Raw genomic sequence first — 27,393 nt, 5'->3', positions numbered from 1 at the left:
ACCTCAAAAGACTTTTTTGTGATTATTATCTACACAGGGAAACAAATGTTGGACAAAATACAACCAGATTCAGATGGCTTATCCTATGGAACTTTGCCTAATGGGAGTGACTCAACAAAGAACCAAAGTGGAGAGAAGAAAGAGGTCTAGAATGCCAGAGGGATGGCTGTTGGCCTGCTACTCGGACCACCTTTGTAAAAGATTGCACGTGTTCAGTTTGTGTCAGCAGCTATTTTACACTGACATGTGCTAGCATTAGTCAGTCCTTTACCCCAACCCCCTTCCTGTGGACAATCAGAGCCTTCTTAGGCTTTGACAGACTAATATTTTTGTGGAATGTAATGTGAAGTGTTCCCTGCACCCTGGACCTCTCCCCAGTGATCGTCTAACCATCTAGGTCTTCATTAGAGCCTGGCAAGCCAAGCAGGAATGTCACACAAAAATGTGCATTCACGATTTGGCTGCAGAACACATAGGCTGCTTTCCCCACACAGCTTATAGTGTCAGTTGCTTTGATTTAAAGAAACACTTCACCCTACAACCCCACTCCTGAACCAAGGGTTTGAGAACATTCATTTTTCCTAAGACATCTTTTATGAGCCTCCCATAAAGATCTCACGTTTCTGTTCCTGAATTAGAATGGTGAATCACCTTTTCTGAGAACTAGCCCTCTAACAACCATATTTTGAAAATTGAGGGTGTCTTTAAAATTAGTACTTGTAAGTGGCAGTCTGTGATGGCGCATACCAAAACTAAAGGCCCTTGGCTAGTGAACTTTGTAAGACTGAGAAAGGAAAAAATTAAGAAGTAGGACCAGTTTTTTAAAATAAAAATATAGAATGATGACATCTTATTCAGCTGTATGGTCCTATTATACATAACTTGAAATTGGAAACTGCATATCCTACTGCCTGGATTTGTTTAGCGCTTATAATTTATCAAGTGGGTTTATATGTTTTAACTCTCAACACAAGTCTCAAAAATTGTGTTTATATTCTTAGTGACATTTTCACTAACACACTATTTCTTCTCCAAGTCATTATCTCAAGCTTTATAAATTCTTTTAAGTAAAAGGATAGTTATAATTAAGAAACTGGATTTCAGCCATTTTCAGTCTATAGACACAGCACCTAGCCAGGTGGTCTCTAGGTCTAGAGGGGAAGGCAGTTGCTCCTGTATCCTGGCTTTTCTGGTGCTATTAGTCACATATGTCTACTAAGACCCATTTGCAGGTAGAGTCCATAATCGTATCTGTTGTTTATGATCTACCTAATATTTCAATGAGAAGAAAAGAACTAACCTTCATTGTAACCAACATCAAATAATAGGTCCTATCCTTAATGACAGTTCAAAACCTTGAGGTCACTTCTGACATGCCAGTCCCATACTGTTACAGCAGCTGTCTTGCATTTGTGTAAGTTGTTTAACTCAGAGGTACTGAGACCAAAGCTGAGCTGCTTCAAGTCTTTCAGCTTCATTCTTTGTCATAATTGCACTTCTGACCGGCCAAACGTGGCCACAAAGGCGAGATTTGAATCCATCACCAATGTATGAATAATAACCTCGAGCCCATGTCTGGTTTTTGAACTCCTGGTAACAATTCTTGCCATTGTGGAAAGTGTCCCCTTAATTCAAATAAAAGTCTTATAATTTATGGCATGTTTTATTGAATTGGTCCAACATGTTGGCACTGGAAGGATCATCTAAGAAATGTGTCTGGTGACTTTTTAAAACTGGTTTCAAAGATTGGGGGCATAATTAGACCAAAGAGTTAATTACTAGAAGTAGGACTACATTTAACAGCACGTGGTTTTGAGCATTGTAGAATTTTGCACAGACACAAGCATAATCCCAATACTTGAGTGGTTGCCAACATTTGCATCTTTTAAAAGTTTTGAGAAATGACACGGACTTATGCATATTTAAGCAATCCAGCAGTGCTTTATAAGTCCATGTAAAATATATTCAGACCTAATTTTACTTTCCAGACTGCTTCTCCAAAGAAAGGTGAACAGGCGGTGTCGTCGTACTGGCTCGTCAGGTTTTCTGAATCACACGGTGCATGAGCACAGCCAAAGCCAGCCCAGTCCTTGACATTATGAGCTGGGGACCCTTAGCCACCACTTGGCTCAGCTGACCATTTGTCTAGACCAGGGATCTGCAGTTTTCCTGTGAAGAAGCAGAGAGTAGATGTTTGGAGTTTGTTGAGCATGCAACATCTGTCCCAACTACCCAGCTCTGTCACTGTGGCATCAGAGCAGCGTAGACAATGTGTAATGGGTGAGCGTGGCTGGGTGTTATTACAGCTTGATTTACAAAAATGGGGCCAGTCTTCTGGCTGTAACTTGCCAAACCCTGATCTAGACTCCTCTGCCCTTCCTGTGCAGTTTCTTTCTTGCTCCTTGGGCATTAGAGAGTTTAAAAAAATGACACTTCATGATTCATGACAAACTAGATACTCCGAGATTGTGGAACCAAGTCTTGATGTTGACATTAGCATCTTGCTGCTTATGTAAGATACAAATGGAAGCAATGAGATCATTTGTGCCCAAGTTTCTCTCTTGTAAAGGCAGTGGTTCTTTTATGAGCATTGTACCAGTTGATAATAGCTTCTGAAATGAGTAGTAGTTAGCTCTCAGGTAGTAGATTAAAGCAGAGGACTTTGCCATCTGGTGGTTTCCAGTTTAAGTGTTTGCTCGCTCTATAATACTTTCATTACCAGAATCATTTGAAAAATAAAATAAACTTCTCAAGCAGTGACTCAGAATGTATTTTTTAACCCCCCATCCCTTTCCCACAAGCCCCTGGAGACTCTCTTGTGTGACAGAGAAGGACAGACTTCATAGATCAGTGAGATTTCAGCACTGTTGAGTGCTGGTGATAATGTGCAAGCGTGGCTCCACAAGCACCGGTGCAGTGGTGGACGTGACTCAAAGAGCAAAGACACCGGGCCAAGCTCCTGAAGCCAAGAGCCCTCTTCAGGCTCCTTATCTCCTGGTGTGCAGCTCAGCCACGAATGGTGACTGGACCTGCTCAGTCACACCAAAGGCTGCCTCATGCTTGCTAATTTAATAGGGATATTATGGACACAAATATAGCAGTTACTAACATGAACCTTCCCAACATCATTCCAGACTTCACTGGAATTCTGTGGCTGGTGATAGAGGCGATCCTAAAACTGGGCAATGCAAACCTAATGCATGTGTCTGGCACCAGTGACTAAGAGTGCTTTAGTGAGGTTGCTAGATAAACACCACACATTTTGAACTTTTAGAACCAGATCTCAGGATTGAACCCCACATGATTGTGGGGAATTGAGAAGCTGCTTCTAATCATCAGACTCATCAACAGTCTGGCTCTAATTATGGCCATCTTGAAGTAAAAAAATAAAATTCTACACATGCACAGTTTCCATGCAAATATGGGCTATTAAGCATAGTGTTTTAGCAGTTGTGGTAAACGCAGGGAAGAGCCTTCCCACCCAGGAATTCTTGAGTCTGTCCCCTTTCTCACCAGCCTCAGGGTACCACACAACATGCTATCCTGTGCCAGGAGAGCAGATCAGTTACAGGAGCTGTGTCCCATCCAAGGAAACATTTTTGGCTAGAACGGGAGGAAACTCCTTCCATGTCAGTCTTTATTGAGAGTCCCAACCGCAATGTAAAAGAGGAATATCAACCCCAATATCAAATAAGTGTGGTGTTGCCGGGTGGACCCAGCTGGGCCAGATGCTGCCAACAGTTGCACAGAGTTCCAGGCAAGATGCAAGGTGGTCTCCATGTTCCAGAAAAGAATCTTCTTCCCAGGGAGCTGGCAAGTGCATAACCGAGGAGCACCAGCCCATCCATTCCTGATGGGACCAGCACACAGGGACCAAAGCCACTTTGCACATTGGAGCTGCTGCTCTCCAGATGCAAGCTAACCCTTCCAGCATGCATGCACCCCACTTTGGGAGCCTTTTCCTTCATGGTTCTAATTTGAAAAACAACCTCAGCAATTTTCTGAGGCTTGAGCTCTAGTCCTTCTGTTCAAAGCACCTCAACTAAACCTGAACACTAAACACGAACAAGGAAATGAATCAGCTCAAGAACTCTTGATCCAGGGACTTGAAGCTTGAGTTGTTTGCCCAATTACTGCTAACCCAATTACCAAGTGCCTCAAACTTGGCAAATATTAATTCACTCAAACATAATTGATCACATACTATTTTTCAGTGTTTAAAGTTATTAGGAAGATAAAAATGAATTAGACATGAAGACCAGCTCTTCAGGAATTTACTTTCTAGTCAGATAAACAACAGCTTTCATTTCTTGAGCGATTTCTTCATGTGTGCCAGGCACTGTGCTAAACCTTTTATTTGTGCTACTCATTTAATCCTTATAATTTCTCTATCAAGAGGTCATTATCCCTATTTTACAGATTGAAAAACCAGGGCAAGAGTTAGGCGAGGATGGGGGCTGAGGCAAGAGAGGGACATGGGGCATGAAATTGAGGGAAGTTCCTGAAATCTCACTCACAGGGAGGCGAGAGGGCCTCCCCCACACTTGCAGGGCTCCAAGAATAAGTGGCTTCTTAAATGGTGTGCCCTACACATGCCACTGCATCCTGGCCCTGACAAAAAGAGTAAAGTGATTAGACCAGTGCAATTCAGCTGGCAAGTGGCAGAGCCAAGATCTGAACCCAGGACATCTGACTCTGCAACCCACACTCTCACCACTCATACCAAACTGTCCACCTTATACAAAAGGACATGAAAAGTGCCTTAAGAGGCTTGAATAAAGGACATGGGTGCCCAGAGGGCAGAGAGGTCACTTTTGGCAAGGGGACAGTCTTCAAGGGAATTGGAGATTATAATGGTTTAAATAATGCCCCCTCAAGAAGATATGTCTACCTCGTAACCCCAGAAACTATTGACTGTGGCCTTACCTAGACACAGGGTCTTTGCAGATATAATTAAGCATCTTGGGAGGATATCCTGGATTACCCTATCCAATAACAAGCATCCTCATAAGAAATAGAAGAAGAAAAGACACACACAGAGGAGAAAGCCACCCGAAGCTGGAGACAGAGACTGGAGCCATGAAGCCCCAAGCCCAGGAGAGCCTGCAGTCGCCAGACTGGGAGAGACCCAGTGAGGTTCTCCCCAGAGCCCGCAGAGGGAGCGCAACCCTGCTGGTCCCCGTTTCAGACTTCTGGCCTCTAGTACTGAGAGGGAATAAACTTTTTGTTGTTTTAAGTCACCACATTGGTGGTACTCTGTGGCAGCAGCCCAAGAACTAGACTAATACAGGTATTGAGATGGTCTCTGCAGCACATGTAGAATCTGGACATCAAAGGAGGTCCAAGAACAAGAGAAGCTGAGTAGCTCAGAGGAAACTTGGTAAACATCTGTAATGTGGGGTCACATGAAGAGGAAGCCAGCTGATAGGACGGGAAAGGTAGGTTAGAAGGCACAGAGGGGACAGCTCTGATACAGACACAAGGCTTTGGGCTTGGCTTGAGAGATAGCTGATGGCATTAACTTCACTTCTGGGGGTGTAGGGTGGGCCTAAGGACATAATCAATAACTCACCTGTCAAAATTTAATGACAGCCCCCCTGTACCTTTCTTAGTCATTCACTACCGATATTAGATGGCATAATAAACATTCAAGAAATAATGATTGAATTCCAGTTTTGCATTTGTGGCACATCACATCCTACCAGAGGTGACTGAATGCAGCCAGACCATAGGCTGGACAGTGTCCTCAGAGGCAGCGGCCAGAAAAGCTGTGCCCAGAGGAGCATGTGCTGGGACAGCCAGAGCCTCTATCTCCAGAACCTTCCGGGAGACATGGAGAGAATCAAGGTGCCGGGAATGGAAGCTGAAGCAGGAAGCCTTCCTGGAGAGACCTGAAGGTAAGAGGGTCAGCTAAGAACCAGGAGCAAGCCACAGTCAGCACTGAATTGAAGTTATAGGGAAGAAGGAACCATGAGTGTAGAAGAGCTAAGAGCCAGATCTGTTGGCAGAGGAAGGGGAAGTAAGCAGATAAGCAGAGACTCGCAGGGCTGGGCAGCAGAGCTGAGGCCTGGGCCTGCCTCGGGGAGGCCAGGCGTGGGAAGCTCGCCGCCCTGAGGGCCATGCTTCCATTAGTAGCCCTGCTCCTGCAGCTGGCTGGAGGGACTGTCATTCCTGGGCACCGAAAGAGCTCTCTGAGTTTCCAGAAGGCATCAGTCAGACGGGGCCACTAGCACATAAGGGGAAAGGATGACCATCTGAGAAATGCTTCATGAAAGCCAGGAGGATGTCTCACCACTAGTCAGATTCTAGTGCAGAACTAGAGGCCGTGACTGATGGGATAGTCTTCAGGTAGGAGGCGGAAGAAGGGGACCAAGAAAATGACCACAAGTCCTTGGTAGATCCTAGGCTTGATCTTAATGACCATCAGAACCCTGTTCTTGTTAAAGGCTTCATACCTGATATGCGGTCATTTAAGGACAGCAGTGGCATCTCCTGAGTGAGGGGTGGGGAGATGGGTGCCTCAGGGAGCAGCATGGTGTGATGCCACCTTAATGTGGACAGAAACATCAGCCACCCCCGTTACACAGACGAGAAAACACCGTGGAGCTCAACAGCAAGCAAACATCTGATTTTCTACACTTAAAACACCTTATTCCTTGACTCTGTCCACCACAGAGGCAGATCTGAGCAGGTAGGCCTTACGGTAGCACCAGAGAAATGAGCGGGGTTGGGGTGGAAGAAGGCTTCTCCACCCCACCCCAAGCTCCAGCCGCACCCCTAGGCCATGCTAGGAATTGCTAGTGCCGGGTTTGCTCTGCCTCCGGGAGCAGTTTGAGCATCTTTAGGGACCTTGTATGCTCAGCCACCTTCCCCCTCTGGCTTGGAGGGCACCTGGGAGACTGATGTGGGGTCCTGAGCGGGAGGCCCCCCGGTCAGCTGCTGACGGGAAAGCAGGCTCCTGTGGAGAGGACAGAAATCCATCACCTGAGGCACAGGCACTCTTCTCACTTGCCGTCCCACGGGCTTCTCTCTAAAGCAAACCACCTGCTTCCTGCCCGGTGAGACCCGAGCCTTCCAAGGTCTCTTCAAAGAAGAAATGTGTCCAAACCACCACTGAAGAAAGACCGCCTTGGCACTGCCTCCACTTATGTTTGTTGTTCACTAAGGAGTTTTGTGGAATCCAGACTCATTTTCCACTGAAACAAGGGAAAGTAAAGACAGCACCAAATAAAAATAGATTCCTGGCATTTCCTGTTTACTCAGCACTGCAGCTGTCTGCCCGGGCCAGGGGCTTCTCTGGACATCTGAACAGCAAGCCCCTCCGGAGACCCAGAGGAGGGTGTGGTTTTTTTCTTCCATGTTTTGTTTCCTTTTCTTTTGCTGCAGGTAGGTTTCTTTTAAAGGTCTGCTGCGCTAATCCCCATGTCTCCTTTCTCTAGTCCTGTTTAGAGGGAGATAGATTGCTTGGTGCTTATCTGCTCCTGGTCACCCTGTTTTCCCATTTGTAAATCAGAGCTTGTTATTTCCAGTCTGCTGGGCCTTAGAGGGAAGATGTAGGAGGGAAGGGTAGGTGACACAACATAAAAAGACTGTGGAAAGAGGGGGCCTGAGGCCTGGCACACCATATTCTCCTTCAGAATAAAGCTCAGGAAAGAGCAGAGTCAGTAACAGTGGCAGAAGGTGGCGAGACAGGAAAATCTTACCTACACGGACTGAGCAGGCCTGACAGCACGTTTGTGACTCAGGTCCTTTCTTAAAAATCACGAGGATGTCAAACATGTGGGGAAAAGGTCTGCCTGGTGAGCCAGCTGTTCCTGGGTGGGCTGGGGGGTGACAGGTCCTCGCTACAAATTGGTATTTGGCCCCTTCATGCAGACCCACGAGCTGCACGTGTGTTTTCCATCCAAAAGCAATGAGAACAGCCTCACTTTCTTGACTGACTTTTGCACCACAACACTAAAGTTAATAATGGAAAAAAACATTCATCCCAGGGCCAGGGACACTTCCCTCAAGCAGAGCACTGAATCTACAATCTATTAACAGAAATTGCTGAGAACCAACCAAAGCCTGTTAACTGGTTTTTATGAATGATTGAAACTGCAAAGCAGATTTATTTAATTTCCATAATTTAAAAATTGACAGTTACATAAATATCTACCTAAAACCATCAGGATGAAAACCATCCTGTTCTTGAGAGGAAAAGTGAAATGAAGTTATAAAGCCAAACCATCATGCTACTATCGCGGACTGCTAGGGGCTGAATTGAGTCCCCCCCAGAATATGTGTTGAAATCCTAATCCTACTCCCTCAGAATGTGACTTTATTTGTCAATGAGGTCTTTACAGAGGTAATCAAGTTAAAAGTGAGGTCATTTGGGTGGGCCCTCATCCAGTATGCCCGGTGTCCTCATGCAGACAGGAAATTGCCACACACAGACGCACAGAGGGAAGACAGCCATGAGCAGGCCGAGGAGAACCCGAGGCCACCAAACGCGAGGTGCGGGCAGGAACAGTTTCTCCTTACTGCCCTCTGCCAGCACCGTGATCTTGGACTTCTAGACTCCGGAACTGTGTGGCAACGCAGTTCTGTTTTTATGCTGCCCAGTTGTGGTACTTGGTTATAGGAGAGCTAGAGAACTAACACAGGGACTTCTGTCTCCTTGGGCCCCCAGCCAGTGACACCCATGCTGTCTGGGAACCTCCATGGCATGAGCCTTGCTGGGAAGCATAACACCCCAGATTTCCACTCAGCTAGAAAGGCAGCCCTCCCTGTCCCCAACCCCTGGAAGTTGATGCCTGCTCCCTGACACTGCGTCTGGAGTATGGGGCAGTTTGAAATTTATCCTTTGCCACCAGCAGTGGTGGCATCCAACACCCAGTTATAACGGCGACAGCAACACCACCCAGCCTTTGCCAGAAGCCTGATCCCAGTCATAGGTCCGGCCACATGGCTTCACTTGGTTCCTGCCCCTTTTCTAAGCCTAACATTACATACAGTCCTCCCACTGATCCTGTGAGCCTCTCAGCAAACAACAAGTCCACGGGAGCTGAGCATGGCCTTGACACCTGACTGGCATCCCCAAACCCAGTGGACCACTGCCCGCCCCCACTCCCCGGACATCTTACTCTTGCTGTGCCCAAAGGCAGCCATTGCCTTCCTCCTCTCCTCTGTTCTCCACCCCTGACATCAAAGGACTTCTTTTGGTGGCACCCCTGTTCTCTGCTGCCCACCATGGGCCTCAGGGCCATCTCCAACTCCCCTCTTTGGCTGATGGCCAGTCAGGTCACATACAACCCTGTTCCCCAGCATCCCACCCACACTTCCACCTTTTCCCAGACCACCAGTACTGCCCTCGTTTCAGACAGTCCATTAGAGGTCTTCCATTCATCCCATATGGAATACCACCCCAGCTTCCCCACTAGTTTGCCCGCTGTCTCTGCTCCTCAGACTCCCATGCATGCTACGGGCCGAGGCTGCACAGTGCAAATGGGTAGAGCAAGGCCTGTTCTGTCCTACCTTCCCCACCTCCATGTTTCTCACAGGCTGCAGCTCCTGCCCTAATCGCCCTCCCAGCCCTGCTCCTGATTCGTATATATCCATTCTTCGAAGCCCATCTCTAACACTTGAAGATTTTTATAATTTATCAGCCAGATGTGTTCCTTCCCTCCGTAGAATTCTTTCTACATTGTTTTGGGTGCAACTCAGGTTATTCCACTTGGAGTTACAGTCATCTATGTTCTCATCTGATTCCGGTATTCCTGTTTGTGAAATAGGATTTACCCTGGACTAGTCTCCTCCTGACTGCCACCACCTTCATCTCCCACTGTATTATCGCTACAGCCATCTAAGTGGTCAGAATAGAAAAGCCCAAGTCCAAAGACTTTATGTGATGTGAGGTCCACACCCCCTCTGCCTTTAAGTCCCTCCCCTATCACCAGCTCTCACCCCCCTCCAGACTGCCTCCTCCCTGTTCCTCGAGCACACCATGCACTTGTCTCAGGGCCTTTGTACATGCAGTTCTCTCTGCCATTCTAATTCCTGAACTTCTCTAAGTCTTTGCTCAAAGGTGATCTTCTCAAAGGTGCCTACTCTGACCACCTTATTTAATATCATAACACCTCACCTCCACTTAGCAGTCTTAGTTCCTGTTAACACTTTCTCTCTTCCTCTTTCTTCCCATAGAATGGCTCAACTCCTAAAATACTGCAACATTTTTATATGTATTATGTTTATTGCCCATTTCTGCCTCTCCACCCCCACCTGCCACATGTGGGCTCCCCAAGAACAGGGATCTTTGTCTATTATGTTCACTCATGTATCCTACATGTGTGGTATGTGGTAGGTGCTCAGTTAGTATTTGTTATGTAAATGAATCTCTGTATTCTGCATTCACACAGCTATGACAGTCACTAGGTTCCCAAATAATGCTACTTTTCTTTCAAGCCTAACTGCCTGGTTGCTTGGCTGCTCTTCCCAGTGCTGCCATGGAAACCAACAGCCCAGGGACAGGTTGCTTCTCATCAAGTCAGGCAACATGTATCACCTCCCACTGATCACACAGTGTGTGCCCATGCCCTCCACATCCTGGGGACAGGATGCCATGGCCAGTCAGCTGGAAGTATCCAGGATGCAAATGGCTCTAGGACGAGCACCCCTTCCCGCTCAGGCTGCCTCAGGATTTCCCCAGAAGGCTCCCAGGAGGATTCGCCCTGACTGACGTATGCCCACGCGCACCACACATTCTGTTCTCAGGAGGTTCTCAAATCCAAAAGTTACCATTGCCTCCCCAGGCATCATTTCTTTTCTACCCCCAATAAAAGCCGGTCTTTACGGAGCACTTACTATGGATGAGGCACTTGACATGTATTATCTCCCACCACCCCAGCACTGCCAAGTAACTGGTCTTATTCCCTGTCACATGCATGGTGCTCCATGTCCCTTCCCTAAGCTGTTTTCAAGCTAGGCTCTTGCCTAATCAGTGAGAGGAGCTGAGGCTCAGGAGACTAATCAGTGTGCCTTAAGTCACAGAGCAAGTCTGTGGCAGGAGGACTGGAATTCAGGCACCAAAGTGTGCCACCTTTGTGCATGCTGCCTGCTCTCACCCCCGCCGTTCTCTGCACTCCTCTGCTGCGACTGTCTGAGACCCTGTGGCTGCACAAGTGGGGCCAAGGACAAGTGATGGGGGACAGAAATCATTGCAGAAGCCTGGGAGTGTGTACATCGCACACACATGCACATGCACAGCTGGACAATGTGGCCCAGGGAATGTTGTATCATCACAGAAGATTTCTGAAGGTGGCTGAGCTCTCTCTGGAGGTCTTTAAAAAAAAAAAAACAAATAAAAGATAATTCCTTCTCCCTGGAATGACGTAGGTGTGGTCATGCCTAAAAGCAGAGATTAGATGACCCCTAAATGGTCCTGTTTAGCTTTATGACTACGATGAGCCATTACTGGACAGGCGACTCACTGCTGGGAGCATTATTAAATCTGTTTTTAATAACGTCACCAGCCCAGAACCAAACCCTGACTCGCTGCTGCAATAAAGGTTCATCCTTGCTGGAGAGAGAGTGCCGGGACACAGGGCGGAGGTGGGAGCTGGACGGTCTGTTTGTTCTCCAGGATGGGGCTTTGTGAGTCATAGACCCACTCGGGGAGAAGAGGGATCAAAGATTATCTCAGATGAGGCCTAAGGCAGGAAAGAAGGAAACGATAGCGAGGAGACCATGTCAGAGCAGCAAGGGTAAGAGCCTAGCTTGAAAACAGCTTAGGGAAGGGACATGGAGCACCATGCACGTGCATGTATGATGTGCACGCCACAAGCACACAAAGAGACTGAGATCACCAGACAGAATTTGTCTTCGGCTACATGCAGAAGTGACCAAGTGCCTATGATGTGACCCAGATAGTAAATATTAATGAAAGTCCACATGGGCAAGACTCTGGTAGGTGCTGCAGAAATGATAAGGGCCTCCAGAGAACAGACCCAGTAGCCCGCTTCCAAGAGCTGCAAACCAGCCATGGGGCCACAAGATATACTGAGAGGAGGAAGGAATGGACAGGATCTCAGAGGCAGTAATGCCAGTGGTCGAGTGTAAGCATCCCAGAGCACTTGTGTCCATCCAGCTGGTGCAGGCCCCTCAATACCACTGGTGGTGTCGGCACAGCACTCCGTCAACTCTCACCCCTGCCAGAATCCAGATCTTTTGTATCAAAACAGTAGGATGGAGTTCATGTTGGTCAAGAGAGTGACAAGACAGAGTAGGGGGAGGTGGTGGTTTCTGGGTGTGAGGGCTCAGACAGCTGAGAGCCACACCCCAGGGGGGCTGCTTGGTGGAGAGCATAAGTTGCATGGGGCCCATGGCATGTGACTTGTGCATGAGTTGCCAAAGGTGTCTGAGGCCAGGGGACATGGCCTCCTTCCTGGCCCAGCACCGACCCTGAACTCCACCTCCTGCTGGGGAGCTGGAGTGGCTGTCTTGTTGCTCCCATGAGGGGCTCCCCCAAGGGCATGTCCGGGTTTGGAGCAGGGGAGTACCTGTGCACCTGCGCCCTGTACTGATACACCCGGGCCCCTTGGGGGAATGGCTGAAGGCCCTGTGTGAGCAGATGGGGGCTCAGACTTTAGATTCTTGCCTCCGTCTTTGGGGAATGCCTTGGGGAAAGGAGACAGGAGGAAACGCAGGCAGCATGTGTTCTTCAATAAAAGGCTCTGGTGCTCAGGACCCCACCAGGGCTCCCCAGCTCACTGAGAGTAAAAGCCAGGGTGCTCAGTGTGACCCCTTTCTTAGTGATCTCTGCCCCCACACACTGCTCCAGCCACATGGGCTTCTTGCTGCCCCTTAATATCCGGGTGCCCCCACCTCAGGGCCTCTGCGCTGACAGCCCCCCGCCTTTGCCTCCTCCAGGCCTTAGCTGTCACCAGCTCAGAAGGCCTTCCTGACTCACTGACACTGCAGCCACCTCCCAACACTTGTTCTGCCCCGGCTTTTGTTTTCTTCACAGCACTTCCTGCTCTCAAATATTCAACTGAATACATTTTATTATTTTGCTTATCATCTACCTCCCCAACCAAAACGTAAGCTCCCTGAGGGCAGGGGTTCTTGTGTGGCTTGCTCCTGTGTTTACCATAGCACCCAGCAGCTGGTGCTTACATGTTTGCTGCTGAATGGTTGAGGAGTGAACGAGCCAGCGGGAGAAAGGGAGAAAAGGCACCCAGTGCCTGTTCCCAAGGTCCTTGCTGTCTGGTTGAGTAGCTCCTTTTGCTTAGAACTTAGGAGCAACATGAGCCATTTCTCTTATATGGTGTTTTAAAATGTCTTAGCATGTGCAGTGGTCCCCCCGATCCCAAGCAGAAATCCTCTCTCAGCCCTTTTTGCCAAAACAGACACGGCCCATGGCTGACACTCTGAAGGGACTCAGAGGAAAATCATCTGTTGCTCTGTGGGCCTCACCCAAACCTGCCGCCCTGGGGGCGGAGGCAGATGCTGAAAGCAAGCAGAGGTGGTGAACTGGCAGCACTGAGCCCAGGGGCAGGCACTGAGGAATGCTGGTGACACCGAGGCGTGGGCAGTGCTGAGCAACCCCAAGGCTGCGGAAGGTGAGGGGCAGGCAGGGGAGCAGCAGCATGGAGTGCGTGTGGCAGCAAGATGGTTTAAAAGTGCCCCTAGAGCATGCTGCGCCGGCCTTACTCCAGGAGTAAGCAGTTAAATTCTAGGAAGGGTCTTAATGTCTAAAATTCTTCCAGTTGGGTCCTGTCTGCATTAGTTAGCTAGTGCTGCATAACAAATCACCCCAAAACTTAGAGGCTTAAACACCCAAAACCACTGATAATCTCATCATTTTGGTGGGTCAGGAATTCTGGAGCAGTTTGGCTGGGCATTTCTGGCTTAGGGTCTGTAATGAGGCTGCAGGTGGATACCAAATAAGTCTGCAGTCGTTTGAAGACTTGGCTGGGCTAGAGGATGTGCTTCCAATGTAACTCATATGCTTGACTGGCAAGTTGGTGCTGTCTCTCGACCTGGGGCCTCTGCGCCTGCCCGTGTGAGCCTCTCCGTAGGACTGCTTGAGTCTCTTGGGGCAGAGCAGCTGGTTGCCTCCAGAGCAAATGATCCAAGGACCAAGGCAGAAGTCACAACGCCTATTTGATCTAGTCTTGGAAGTCACCTCCCATCACTTCTACCATAGTCTGCTCATCGCACAGGCCAGGCCTGCCTCAGCGTGAGGGGGCTGCACAGGGTGTGAATACACAGAGGCAAAATTCACCAGAGCTCTCTTGAAAGCCAGTTACCACATTGCCTTTTGTGACATCAAGTCATTGCCCACAGTCGGGGTGCAAGGGCCTCTGGGAATAGCAGCAACAAAACCTTGCGAACCTAATTCTTACCTTACTGGAATGGACTTCATTTGATCCCTTCCAACCAGGTTTATTTTCCCCCAGGCATGAGAGAAAGCTTAAGAGGAGGCTAAGAGACATGCCAGAGAATGGGGGAGGGGAAGGAGGCAGGAAGGGAAGCGAGACCCAAGGGGAGCAGGGAGAAGCTGAGCAAGGGTCTTCTCCCTCCATGCCCAAGGCTCCACGGCTCACCATTCACGTCTGGAACAGTGGTTCCAACAACGTGCTAGGGGCCCAGCAGTGACCTCCCATCCCAAGTTTACAATTTCATGTGGTCTACACTCCCAGGGGGAAGTTTCCTTGGTCCACAGGAACAGAGAGGAAGAAATGCTGGGGAGGCCAGGCGGGCTTCACAGAGGAGCCACCGCTCCACACACCGATGGGGTGAGCTTCCCTAGTCCTTGTGCAGTGGGACAAACAGGCAGAAAGGGGCTGAGCACCTCATTCAGGGTCACTGCATGTGAGGGTGCAGCCAGGTCTTCTGACCCCCAGCGCCCAGACAGCACAGCCACAGACTGCCGTGTGCCACAGCTGCCTGGCTGTCACCAAGGAGGGGAGGCCGGGACGGTGGGGCCGGCAGATGGCTGGGAGCACAAGGAACCCCCCCTGCCATTCACCAGCATGAAGCCCAGGAGCAACCACAGGCTGGTGGCTTTCTATCTTGTCACCTCCTTAACCAGGGAGAGAAACCTCAGTGGTGTCCTCACCAGCTCCATGCAGGCAAGCAGCCCTCTCTGGGAACAGCCTCCCAATGGCCAGCACCGGCCTCTTGGCCTGACGTTTCCGCTCGTTCCTCTTACCATGAGAGTTGTTAGCAGTGACTGCACCGTACTTGCCCGTTTGTGACTGGTTTCTTTCACTTACATAATGCCTTTGAGGTTCATCCATGGCGCCGCTGGTATCAGAATATCTTTTATAAAGCTGAATAATGACCCATTCGTTGTTTGTCTATACCACGTTTTGGTAACCCACTCATCCACAGATGGACACGTGGGTTGCTTCCACCTTTCAGTTATTGTGAATAATGCTGCTATGAACATGGATGTACAAATACCGGTTCACATTGCTGTTTTCAGTTCTTTTGCATATATACCAGAGGTGGAATCACTGGATCAAATGGTAATGTTATTTTTACTTTTTTGAGGAACCATCATACTATTCTCTGTTATAGTTACTCTGTAGCGGCTATTAACAATATATTACTCAGTGAAGAGAAGCCATCCTGGGAAGCTCCATCGCACATTTCAGGGTGCTCTCACACTGCCTCCGTGTCTGGGCCGAACCCCGACAGACAGCCTTCACCTGCTCATACTCAGTGTTGCTGGCACACATAACCTTTCCAAACTGTTCTCATTTCACAGGAGAAAATCCTCAGTTGAACTGAAGAAGGGGACTCGCCAAGGGCAGTAGAGTAAAGTGTCAGGCCCCGGAGACCTGAGCCCCAGCTACAGGCTTCTCACCTGCCCCTGCGCGGCATGGGTCCAAGCCTGGGTTCAGACTGGGGCTGTGCTGCTGTGTCAGCCAGATCGTGTTACTTAAACTCCCTTTGTAGAGAATGGGTCTAATGAGACTGACCTGGGGAATTAAGGTTTAGGTTAGGTGACTGATTTAGTCTGCCCTGGCTGCCCTAACAAAATACCACAGGCTGCATGGCTTCAACAACACAAATCTATTTCTCATAGTTCTGGAGGTGGAGGTCCAAGATCAGGATGTCAGTACAGCAGGTTTCATTCTGAGGTCTGTTCTCTTGGCTTGTAGCAGGCTGTCATCTCACGATGTACCCACATAAGCTTTTCCTTGTGCAAGCATGGAGAAAGACTGCACTCTTCTGCTGTGTCTTCCGAGGAGGGCACTGACCTCCTCACACAGGCCCCACCTCTGCACCATCACACCTGGGGCTAGGGCTGCAGCAGGAATTTGCAGGACCCCACATACATTCAGTGCATGATGGCAGCTCACACCAAGCAGTCTCATGTGCCAGGTACAACACTAATGGCTTTACTGTTCTCGCCCTCTCTCAGCACACACGGGGCTGGAGGGCTCTGTGGCTGACAGCACAGGCTCAGAAACCAACTGCCTGACATATGGTGGACACCCAGCCAATACTTGCCATTGTCTGTTCCACTTCACAAATAAGGAAACTGAGCCTAAAGAAGTCAAGAAACTTGCCAGAGGGTGACCTGGGAAGTAGCCCCGGGCTCCCTGACTCCCAGCTCCACACAGAAGGCTCCTGGTGTCTCTCTTGGCACAAGGCAAACACTCAGGGAGCAGCCATGATGGCTGCTGGTGACGATCACGTTTCCTTCCAGTTCAGGCAGCTTCCCAGGGTGCTGAAGGCACACCCCACAGGGACGAGCCCCTGCCCCTGAGACCATGCCCACCTCTCCAAGCTGTTGTCTTGGTCTCCAGTCCTTCTCCATTCTTGTCAGCTATAGCCCAGCTGCAAGATGCAACTTCCTAAACCATCCAGGTGCTGCCGCGGGGGCTGCTGATGGCCAAGGGAAGTCAAGGCGGCAGCACTCGGAGTGGCCAGGCACGGCTCCAGCCCCCCTTCCCAGCCTCCCGGTGGGCCTTTGCTTTGCAGCACCTCGCAGTGCTAGGAAGACCTCCTGTGTGCCCTTCTAGGTCAGAGCGCTAAGGCATACCCACGTTCCAGGCCTGGTCTGAAGACCGCTCCCCAACACACATGCATGGGTGAGCACACCCTCCACAGGACCTCCCACCTTCCTTGTTGTCTTAGTTACTAAGGCTGTGTGTTATCTCTCTTGCCAAACTGCAAGCTCCCTGCAGGCAGAAACCAAGAGAACATCGTGTTCTAAGCCCCCAGAGAAGTGCCAAGGCCCAGCAGTCACTCCGGGAATGTTTATCAAGCTAGACTGAGTTGTTGGAGTGAAATCCAAAGCTCCCAGGGAATCTCATTTTCGCCAGAAAAGCCCAAGTGAAAGAATGTCTTTGTTTCCCAGGCATCATTACAGGCCTCCCCTGAGGGGAGAAGGAGATCAGTCAACACTGAGAGCTTAAAACCTTTTCTTTTTCCTTTTAAGGCATGTTTATTGTTATAATTGGCCCAAATATTTTAATTCCACAAAGACATGTCACCTACAGTCTCTGTAATGTCAAAATGTCATCGGGTAACCTCCCTGAAGTTGGTCTAACTTCCGCGTCAGCCATCAACACCCACATGGAGGGCGCAGCACAAAGCTGCCTGAGGCGGTACTGTAGTCACTCCCTTCCTGCCTCTCCTGTTTCTATATATATGCAAAATATAAGAAATACAACAATTGTCCTTGGTGCTCAAGATAAATCTTGCAAAGACTATGTCTTGCTGCTCCCACTGTAAACAGCCCTAGAACGGCTTGTCTCCAGAACTATTATCCTTAAAAATAGAGAACATTATCATCTTTCTGTGTCATCATTGCTTCTGCCTGCTGCTCTTCAGGTTTTTTCCCAAAACACTTTTTTTTTCAGTCCTAAGCATAATGCTTTACTAAATAATGGTGGGGAAAAAACTACATTAAGAAATGCAGCCCTTTTAACTTTTCAACATACAGATTATCTTACACATGCACTTTCTTTTCCTTGTATGTTTTGGACACATGCTGTTCTGCCGGCTCCCTGTGTCTATATAGGTTGTTTCATATTTAGTGTGTGTGTTGGAGCATGCGTAGGTGTGTTTACTCATGTATATGCATCTGAACGTGGACATGTGTGTATGTAAGTGTGCATGTGGTTTTGTGGCAGGGTTCAATAGTGCTCACCAAATATGCATGTGCTCCTAAGGTGTTTCAGCAGCCCCCTTGCCTTCATATTGGGGCAACATGGATAGTTTGGGCCAATGAATTGAGCAAAGTGACTTCTGGGCAGGGCCACCCATGTGCCCATGTAGTGGCAGCTGTAGGGACTGAATATTTGAGTCCCCACAAAATTTGTATGTTGAGGCCTTACCCCTCAATGTGATGGTATTTGGAGGTGGAGACTTTGGGAGGTGATCAGGCTTAGATGAGGTCATGAGGGTGAGTTTCCATGCTGGGATTAGTGTCCTTAAAAGAAGAGAAAGAGACCAGCAGGCTCTCCCTCTTTGTCTCTTTCTCTCTGCCATGTGAGGACATCGTGAGAAGGTAGCACTCTGCATACTGGGAAGAGGGCCCTCACCTGGAACTGGATCTGTTGACACTTAATCTTGCTTTTCCTATCTTCCAGAACTGTGAGAAATAAATGTCTATGGTATAAGCCAGCCAGGCTGTGGCACTTTGTCACAGCAGCCTGAGCAGACAAAAATAGAGGTCTTGGAGAGATGTACTCTAGGTAAAGTGGCTTCATTGTGGATGAAGTCTGTCCAACTCATATCAGACTGTGATGTGAGACTAACTGCTTAGTGCATTAAACTGTTAAGATTTCAGGGTTTATCTGTTGCTGCAAATAGCATTGTCTTATCTATCAAACAGTGCTGACAGTACCAGGTGCACAGGGATGTTTCCATTGAATTAGGTAGTAAGTGTTTAAAAATCTGGTGCATTCTCTCTCAAGCAACTCAGTTAATTGAATAAGTGCCTAACGAGCATGTTCCACTTGCTGAGCCCTGTACCGGGTGCTGGCGATCCTAGCCCAGGGACCCTGCCCTCAGGGGTATTTCAGTTTAGCAGCGTAGGCACATGAATAGATTACTACTGGACATGGTAAATGCCCAATTACAGGAGGCACACAACACAGGAGGGAGCAGCTATTCTGGAGGATTCAGAAAAAGCGATGCTGAGGGAGACTGAGCCGCATTTTGAGGAGGAGCTAGAGCGTGCAGGTCAGAGAGGCTAGCGTCTGCCTTGCAGGAGGCGATAGATGCGGGATGCCTGGTTACAAGTGATGGGTTGTGCAAGTGCGGAGGGCCTTTACTGATCTTTAGAGCATTCATCTAAGCCCTGGGATCTCAGATAACACTTTCTATTGGGGATGTCGCACTCCCAGTGAGCAGCCAGGGATGAGTGAGGGTCTGGAAAAGCACTAAGTTTCCATTTGGTTGTGGTAAAGAAAATACAAGTTTTAGCATTTTTTTAAGAAAACGAAAAATTGTCCTGCTTTCTTCCTATTCATTGTGAAGAGTGCGATGGTGTCCACATCTGCCTCCCTAGGTGGACTGTGAGCTCCCAGGGGCCAGCGCGGTCCTGCAGGCCCCTGGGTTCGCCAAGCATAGCCTGCTCTGCCGCGAGAGCTCCGGAAACGCCTGTTGAATCGGAAGGAACGTAAAGCCCGCCCAATTCCCGGCGGCACTGAACACCAAAACTGAGTGCCCCTCCAGGGGTGGCTTTCCTGAGCCTCCGCAAAAGGCCAAGCACAGCAGTCCCGGGACTAACTGAGGCCCCTCTCGCGGCGACTCCGGCAGCGCCTGTGGCGGTCCATGGCGCCACCCCGCGGCCATTCCTGGGAACTGCACCTTCTCAGACGGCGCGGGGAGCCGCCTCTCTCCTGTCTTGATCATCCTCTCATGCCCACAGTTTGGAGGAAAACAGAGATCCAGAGCTGGTCATCCTCATTCCGCCTCCTTCCCCTTATGAATCCTCTGAGATTGGACAGGCACTGCCTTGACCAGGGTTATTTTGGCCATGATACCTTAAACCCCTGTTTGCCAAGGGACCGTTAATGGGAGGTCACTGTGAGAACCCAGAAGGCATGTAAGAGACAAGGGGGCAGAGATGGGGCGTGCAGACCCTTACCAAAAAGCATGCTGATTAAGGACATTGACAGATACAGGTTGGATCCTGTCTTGCCAGTGGGTTTCAGCCATGGGCAAGTTTACTCTTGATTTGGTGAGACTGAAATATGACAATGCAATGTTCTTGGGGTGAAAGGGTTTATAACCCAACTTTATTCCCATGGTGGCAGGTCAAGCACTAGAATCCCATCCACCTCAGAGCGAGTTTGCGTGCATCAAGCAGGTCTCTATGCCGGTGCTGCCACCACTCCAGCCTCTGCTCTCCTGCAGCCATGCAGCCCAGAACACTGGGTGGAGCTCTTTATATAGTCAATAACAACGTATTGCCCACACATGTGCAGTGAGCAAGCCAACCAGGGTCAGGTGAGAATTCGGGCCACAGGAACTTCCATTTTCTCTACAGATCCCAGCTAGCTCTGGGACCCTTGCCTCACTGAACAGATTTCCCTCTCTACAAAATGACTACAACAGATAACTCATAGAACTGCCATGATGATTAAAGAACATAATCCATATAAAGTAAGCTAAGGCTCTGTGAGTGGTATGAATCAAGTGCTCAACAAATAAAAATACAAACCATTTGTGGTTCTATTGCTCCCTTTGAGTCTCACTTCAAGATAGAGAGGTAGACATTATTTCCATTTTATTGACAAGAACACCGAGGGTCAGATCACTTCAGTGGCTAGCATTAGGTCTTCCAGCCAGGAAGGGGCAGGACTTGAAGGAAGCCTTTGACTTGCCAGCATTCCTGGCAGCTCCTTGAAAGCACATGCAGAGGGGAGAACTGCTGAAGAAAAGCTGGAAAGACCAAAAGAGAGGAAGAGGAGAAGCAGAATTCCAACTCAGCAGACCAATCAGCTCTCTCCCTTTGCAGTTTTAGACTGTCTAAAAAATGTTTTGTACAGTTAGTCCTGAGAAGCACCTGGCCCTGTGGGGAGACCTGGGTTCTGGTCCCAGCTCTGCTACAAAGCAGCTGTGTGACGGAGTGGGCTTGCACATGTGACTTTCCCTCTCTGGGGCTGTTTTCCACTGGCAGGCAAAATGAGGGAAGGGGTCGGACAAAACGCCTGTCTGCTCAGAGCCTTGCAGCTCCCACCCAATCAATCCCTTAACATTCTGTGCCTTCCAGATGCTTGTGGAGAAGCTGCTCCCACTCTCCCTGTGGTGTCCACGGACAGGGTGTCACCATTTGCCCTCAGAGACCTCCGGGTGGGAGGAAGAAAGGACAACACAACTCTGGCCTGGGGGTGACAGATGGAAAGAATAACTCTTGATTCAATCATAGGAACAGGAGATTAACATTAATCCTTGTTGGGACTGAATAACTATGCCCAAAGAGGCCCACGCGAGCGGCCGGGAGCAGAGGGCTGAGCAATGCCGGCTGGGGAGCAAGGCCCACTGATTTATTGGCAAGATTAAAAGAATTAAATGAACAGAGTCTCCAAAGACCAAAGCGGGCAGAGCAGGAGAGGCAACTGCTTCCCGACGACCTCTTCAGGCTCAGAAAGAGGATGCTAGCGGCATACCCACTCCTTTCTGGGTGGAGGGGTGGCTGTGTGTGTATTTTATTGTTTTTCTTTTGGCTGATGTTTTAAACATGAGCAGGCCAATTGGGAGACATAATCAGACGCCTTTCAGAAACGCCTAACGATGGCAAGATGAATGGTTTGGGTGGTGCTTGGTGCTTGAGTCGTAAATAATAGCAACATATCAGAACAAAATTAAAGAGAGAAAAAAACAAATGAAATAAATCTACTGGGATCCCAGGGCCATCTTAGGAAAACATCAGATGAGAAAGACTTGATTCCCACGCCAGAGGAAGAGCCAAATCCTCTTCACATGGCATCAAGGCAACACCCTGTTGACTCTGAACTGCTTAAGGACAAGTCCATGCCTGATTCGGGATTCTATCTGGCCCTTCTGGAGCCCAGCACAGAGCACCAGCCCCATGTCTAACGGCCCGGATGGCTGAGGACGGGAGGGAGTCCAGCGTGGCATGCTGTTATGAACTCAGACTTGAAGTCAGCTGACTGGGGCCCAAACCCCAATCTGTGTCTTTCTAGCAAATTACTGAACCTCTCTAAACTTCAATTTCCTCATCTGTAAAATGGAGAGAAAAATTAAAAAGTGGTTATAAATATTAAATGAAATACTGCACATAAATCTTTATGTATAGTGAGTGTTCAGTATTCCCTCTTTACTAATGACTGAATGAAGTAACTAAAAACCCATTCCACAGTCCAAACTAGTTAGAAATTTCTGCCATGCCTCAGGGTGATACAGACTGAGCACCACTGGTGACTGTGATAAAGAAGGTGTCATGCTGGGGTTTGGGGGCCCCTAACCATCCCTGCTCCTGGCTTGCCTCTGGGGTCACTTCGCTCCCTCTTCCCACTCTGCATCCCCCTTCAGACTTGTGCCCACAGATTCAGACTGGGAGCATGGCAAACACCCAGCCCACAGCCACCCTCACCTATGACCTCTGGGGAGGGTCAGAGCCCTCAGTTTGTGTTAATGTTAGCCCAGGAAAAACAAAACCCCAAATCCCAACTCTCATTGACCCCACGCTGAAGGCCAGCTTCCCCTTGGCCCCCACTCCCATCCTTGTGGAGGTACCGCCACAACACCATCCCCAGTTTGATCACCTGAATGAATGACATGCTTTCTGGGGAGCCAAGCTCTGCTCTTGGTAAGAAGCAATTCCTACCTTCTCTCCATTCTTTGCCAAAGGGAGAACTCTACAGGCCACAGACAGGCAGAAAACTATTAATGACACATAAAGGAATTTATGGGACGAGCTATTTCGGCTTCAAACGAGAGCCCAAGCAAGCTCCAGAAGGTTGTTCTAAGGCCATTGGTCTCTGGTTTGGAGACTCCAGCTGCCTGGCAGCCTCAGCCCGGCGGGGGTGCCCTGGGGACTTCGGCCTTCATCCCCTCAGCTTGCAATGCTCTGAGCTCCTGGAGCCAGTTAGCTCAAACCTGCTCAGCTCTTCTCCTCTCATGGAGGGGGGGTGGGGGGGTGGCGGTGGATGCTGCCACAGACACCCCAGGCAAGGCTCCCAGGCCAAAGGATTGGAGTTGCTTTCTCAAGGGCCCCTCCGCCTTGTGTGGGCTTGATGTAGGTGGACAGGAACGGCTAGGGGCTATCCGAGATGCCTGAGGAGACCAAATGCCGAGGGCACTTTGACCCCTGAGGTCAGAGCTTCGGGCTCCATCTCTCAACAGCTGTTCCAGGGAGTCAGGCCCTGACATCTCAGACACATGCATCCAGTGCTGAATAGCTGAGGGGCTGTGACAAAACACAACCCCAGGCGCCACCACAGCATCCCCAGCGCAGGAGGCTGTGGGAGCCTGCAGAGCCCAGGAGAGTCCCACAGTTACTTAAAGGGACATCTATTAGATGTTGGAAGAAAAACAACTTCCTGATCAGAATATTCAACAACCAGAAAGTAGGCCTTACTATTAAACAAACCAACCAACCTTAGGCCCCCCTAATTCATACCACTCAAAAAGGGTGACATTCACATTTGTGAAAAGTCAGTGGCAAAAATATCAGAATCTTAGAAGTGGAAAAACACAAAAGATGCCTACCCCAGTGATTCTCAAGCATGATCCCCAAAAATGACCTGTTGGAATTACACATGGAGCGATGTAAAAACAATATATTTCAGGGCCACACTCAGATGCACAGAACTTTGTTTTTAGCAACCCCTCCAAATGCTTCCCATGATAAGCAGGTTCAGAAACCACTGACAACCCACTGCTCCCACAACTTCCCTGTGGGTATGAATCCCCTAGTGCCTGTGTTCAAGGGCAGACCTGTTTCACGTCTGGGATGTGGCCTGAGATGCTGCATTTCTAATGCTGATGCTGCTGGTCTCAGGACCACGTTTTACATAGTGACCAATCCCCACCCCCCAACCTTTTACTAAGGAAACAGATAAACTGGACTACAGGCATGGGGGAGGCCGAGAGAGGAACTGCTAAAATGGGAGAGGAAAAATCATGTGGTGGTGAGCAGAAGGGAAGCTGGAAGCCAGCTGGGCAAGGTTGGCAGGAAAGCCAGCCCAGAGCCAGCAGATCACTGGGTTCTTTTCTTACCAGACAATAGTCTTGGGATTTATTTCCTAATGACTGTTGCAGGCATAGAATGGGAAATAATTCAGAACTGCGCCAGGCAGTGCTGGCAAAAGGGAGAAAGGCTCTTGGCACAGATCCCCTGTGTGATTTGCAGTGGCTGGACCATAACTGCTCCCCACTTTGGCAAGTTCAATTTCAGAGTCTACATGCCAACTGCTGGTACTTATTCCAGAGTGTCAGCAAGCACCCTTGACACTTCCTGCCATGCACCCCCACCCCACCCTGACATATATACCCCTTGGTTCTTCAAAAGTTGCAATTGCAAGTAGTCACCCTGTCTCCTGAGGGCTCAGTGCTAGACATCTTTTACCCTGGCCCACATTCCCTCAGCATACTTTTTTGTTCAGCCTTTGCTGCAGCAACCTACTGGGAACAGGTATAGCCCAGCAATACCTTGCCATAGCTACACCTCTTGTTTCTACCTTTGGGGCTTTTTGCTGGCCTTCCATGGGATGCCCACGGAACAGACTCAGCCATTCTGGCACCTGTGCAAACCAGGAGGTACAAGGGAATGAACACTCCCCAGGGCAACCTTTGACCAATAGGACTGAGAGCTGGTAAATAAAGTCCTTCTTCGGGGTCTCATGTGGATAATTCAGAGGTGCACCCCCTATACAGGTAACCAGCTGAAAAATGCAAGCTTGGATCAGCTTCCACTCTTTCCTCAGTTGACTCTGCTGTCTCCACAGTCCTGTTCCCCTTAGGTCACTCCCTAAAATAAACTACCTGCAGGTAAGCCATCCCAGGCTCAGCTTTGAGGAAAACCAAGCTCACACATGGCTCAAGCAGTAGCGGCTAAATCCTGAAGAGCAAGGGAGGAGGAGGCTGGAGGCTTCAGACAGGGCACACGGCGACCCAGAACCCCTGAGACGCCCAGGAGAGCCAGCAGCCCTGCCTGAGGCTCACGCAGCCGTGCAGGATGATTCTGAGAACAAACTGTCCTGCCCTAAAACATAATTTAAGGTCCTCTGTGAAATGTGGGAAACAAGAGAAGGAAAGCTAAAGAAAGACATGAGACTTGTTTAGATTGGGGAAGAAAAAACAAAAAGGTTAGTAACTGTCTTCTGAAAATGAAAGGCCTGGTTCTCAATGTTAGCTGAGTTAAGTAAGGAGCCAGGGAAGATGGGCTTTAGCTGGGGCTGATGGGGAAGTTTGCCCGTCAGTATTACCATGGGAGATGGCATCTGCTTATAAAGTAATGAGCTCCCCATCATTTGGGGCATTCAGCTCATGATGGGGGGCAAGTCTATTGTGGATGAGATTCATTTTTAGATAGGAATATTGAAAGTTGTTTCTTCTCTAGGTTCCTCTTTAAAAACTCATGGAGCCTCTTTACACTAGGATTTTAACAGTATGGGCCAGCCCCAAAGAGAATATTAATTGATCTGTAGCCTCATAAACTCCCCTCTTCCAAAGACACACTACATGACTGAACTGTATTTTGGTTCTGATGTTCCTGAGCAGGCTGTTTTCTCATGAGGTCTTGGCACCATCTAGTGGCTCATGAATCCATTACAATATATGCACATGATAAGATAGTTACTATACATTTTAATTCACCGTTGCATATCAACATCAATTCAGCAAAAACATAAACACAAGGTATGAGTTTAGGATTGGGCTAGAAACTGGGGTGCAACAGTAATCAAATAAGGCATGGTTTCCCCTTCGTGAGGCTCATACCTAATGAAGTGGACAATAAACAAGTAGGTAACAAAAGAATTACTATATACATTGTGATATCATTGAGAAATAAACCCCTTGTGTGATAGAAAATAATGTAGGCAGGAGGAGACCTCTCTGAGAAACATAAACTCAAGCTCAGAAGGATAGGATGAGAAGGGACAGGGGTGCAGAAAGTGTGGGGAAGGAGGGGCGAGAACATTCCATGAAGGCAGAGCACGCGCCTAGTCACTCGAGTCATGGAGGAGCCAAGAACTTGGCTCTTCAAGGAACCAAAAGACCAGCGTGCTCAATGCAGAGTGAGGCTGAAACTGGAGAGAAGGAACTAGGAGAGTTCCATGTTTGTAAACAATTCCTTAAGTGAAAGCACACAGATGGGCAGGGTAAGTTCTTACTTTGTGTTACCCAGGATGGCACATGGGTCAATTTTACTTTTATGAAAGGTGGGGAGGGAAAATGTCATTACATGAACTTGGCTATTTGTTCAGATCCAGCAGGACCCTAACCAGGGGCATCAATGACAGCCATGTGCCCTGCTCAAGACAGCCTACATCCACTCACACCCTGCATGGCTCCCCACTACGGGTAAGTTTCTGTGTCCTTGCCCAGCTATGTTGGAACCTCATATTAAGTCTGGAAAAGTGGTTCTCTACCCTGGCTGCAAGTCACTTCTGGGAGCTCTTAAGAATCCCAATGTCCAGGCCAAACTCCTCACCAGTTAAATCCGTACCGCTGGGGGTGGGAGCTGGGCACCCAGGTTTGGAAACCTCCTCAGGTACATCCAACCTGCAGCCAAGGCCGAGAGCAGCTGATCTGAAAGGAAACTCACGGGGAGAAAACAAAACAGTAGAAGACCTCATTTTGGACTCCAAGGTAGTGGTGATTATGTAATAATGAGCCAGGCTGTTTTCTTTTATAAGAACAGGCCTTTTCCCCAGGTAGATGCCCCCTCTCAGGGCCACCCAGCTCTCACCACTGTGTTGTCATTAAGTCCCCATGTGGCTGCTTCACAATGCAGTCAACAGACCTTGGGAGTTGGGCCTGCTAAAGGCACAGGAGTTTAAGGTTTCCAAAGCCTCGTTACCAACACATTTTCCTGAAGTGCAGGGGATTCAAGTAGCCCGATCTCCTAAAGCTGCAGTCCTCAGCCCAAGTCACAGATGAGAATGGCTTGGGAGCCTTTAAGAAAATACTGATGCTAGGGCCCAGTCCCAGATTCCTTTCTGGGAGGAGATTAGGGTTATCAGGTAATTCTAACGTGCAGCCAGGATTGAAAGCCACTGCTGTCAACAAGCCAGCAACTGTGGTCCTCCTGTTCCGGGAAAGCCTGTAGTGACCAGAACCGCTGAGCGGCTGGGGTTGCTGCTCCGAGGGACCTGCAATTGCTAGTCTTTCTTATCTTCTATTATTTACCAAGCAGCTCTGTCCTGACCATGGTTCAGACTACTGTGGAGTCCCTGCAGCCATCAACTG

At 49.0% G+C, this 27,393-nt stretch overlaps 2 protein-coding genes across 15 annotated transcripts in view; one reads left to right on the top strand and one right to left on the bottom strand.

The window, feature by feature from the left end:
• The window catches only part of NIPAL2 (NIPA like domain containing 2), a 67,461-nt gene extending 65,807 nt beyond the window's left edge, over positions 1 to 1,654 (top strand). For all 14 annotated transcript variants that reach the window (XM_036995594.2, XM_073229865.1, XM_036995592.2 and 11 more), the window contains one exon: positions 38 to 1,654. In XM_036995594.2, the coding sequence (XP_036851489.2) occupies positions 38 to 253 (216 nt within the window). In that variant the 3' untranslated portion in view covers positions 254 to 1,654. The remainder of the gene's footprint in view (positions 1 to 37) is intronic.
• A 379-nt stretch (positions 1,655 to 2,033) lies between these two features.
• The window catches only part of POP1 (POP1 homolog, ribonuclease P/MRP subunit), a 127,608-nt gene continuing 102,248 nt past the window's right edge, over positions 2,034 to 27,393 (bottom strand). The window contains exon 17 of the mRNA XM_073229861.1: positions 2,034 to 2,169. Within this exon, the coding sequence (XP_073085962.1) occupies positions 2,130 to 2,169 (40 nt within the window). The 3' untranslated portion in view covers positions 2,034 to 2,129. The remainder of the gene's footprint in view (positions 2,170 to 27,393) is intronic.

This window comes from Manis javanica, chromosome 2, assembly GCF_040802235.1.
Source record: "Manis javanica isolate MJ-LG chromosome 2, MJ_LKY, whole genome shotgun sequence".
Classification (NCBI taxonomy): domain Eukaryota; kingdom Metazoa; phylum Chordata; class Mammalia; order Pholidota; family Manidae; genus Manis; species Manis javanica.
The sequence above is the reverse complement of the archived record's forward strand: the minus strand, read 5'-3'. Positions and strand labels throughout refer to the sequence as shown.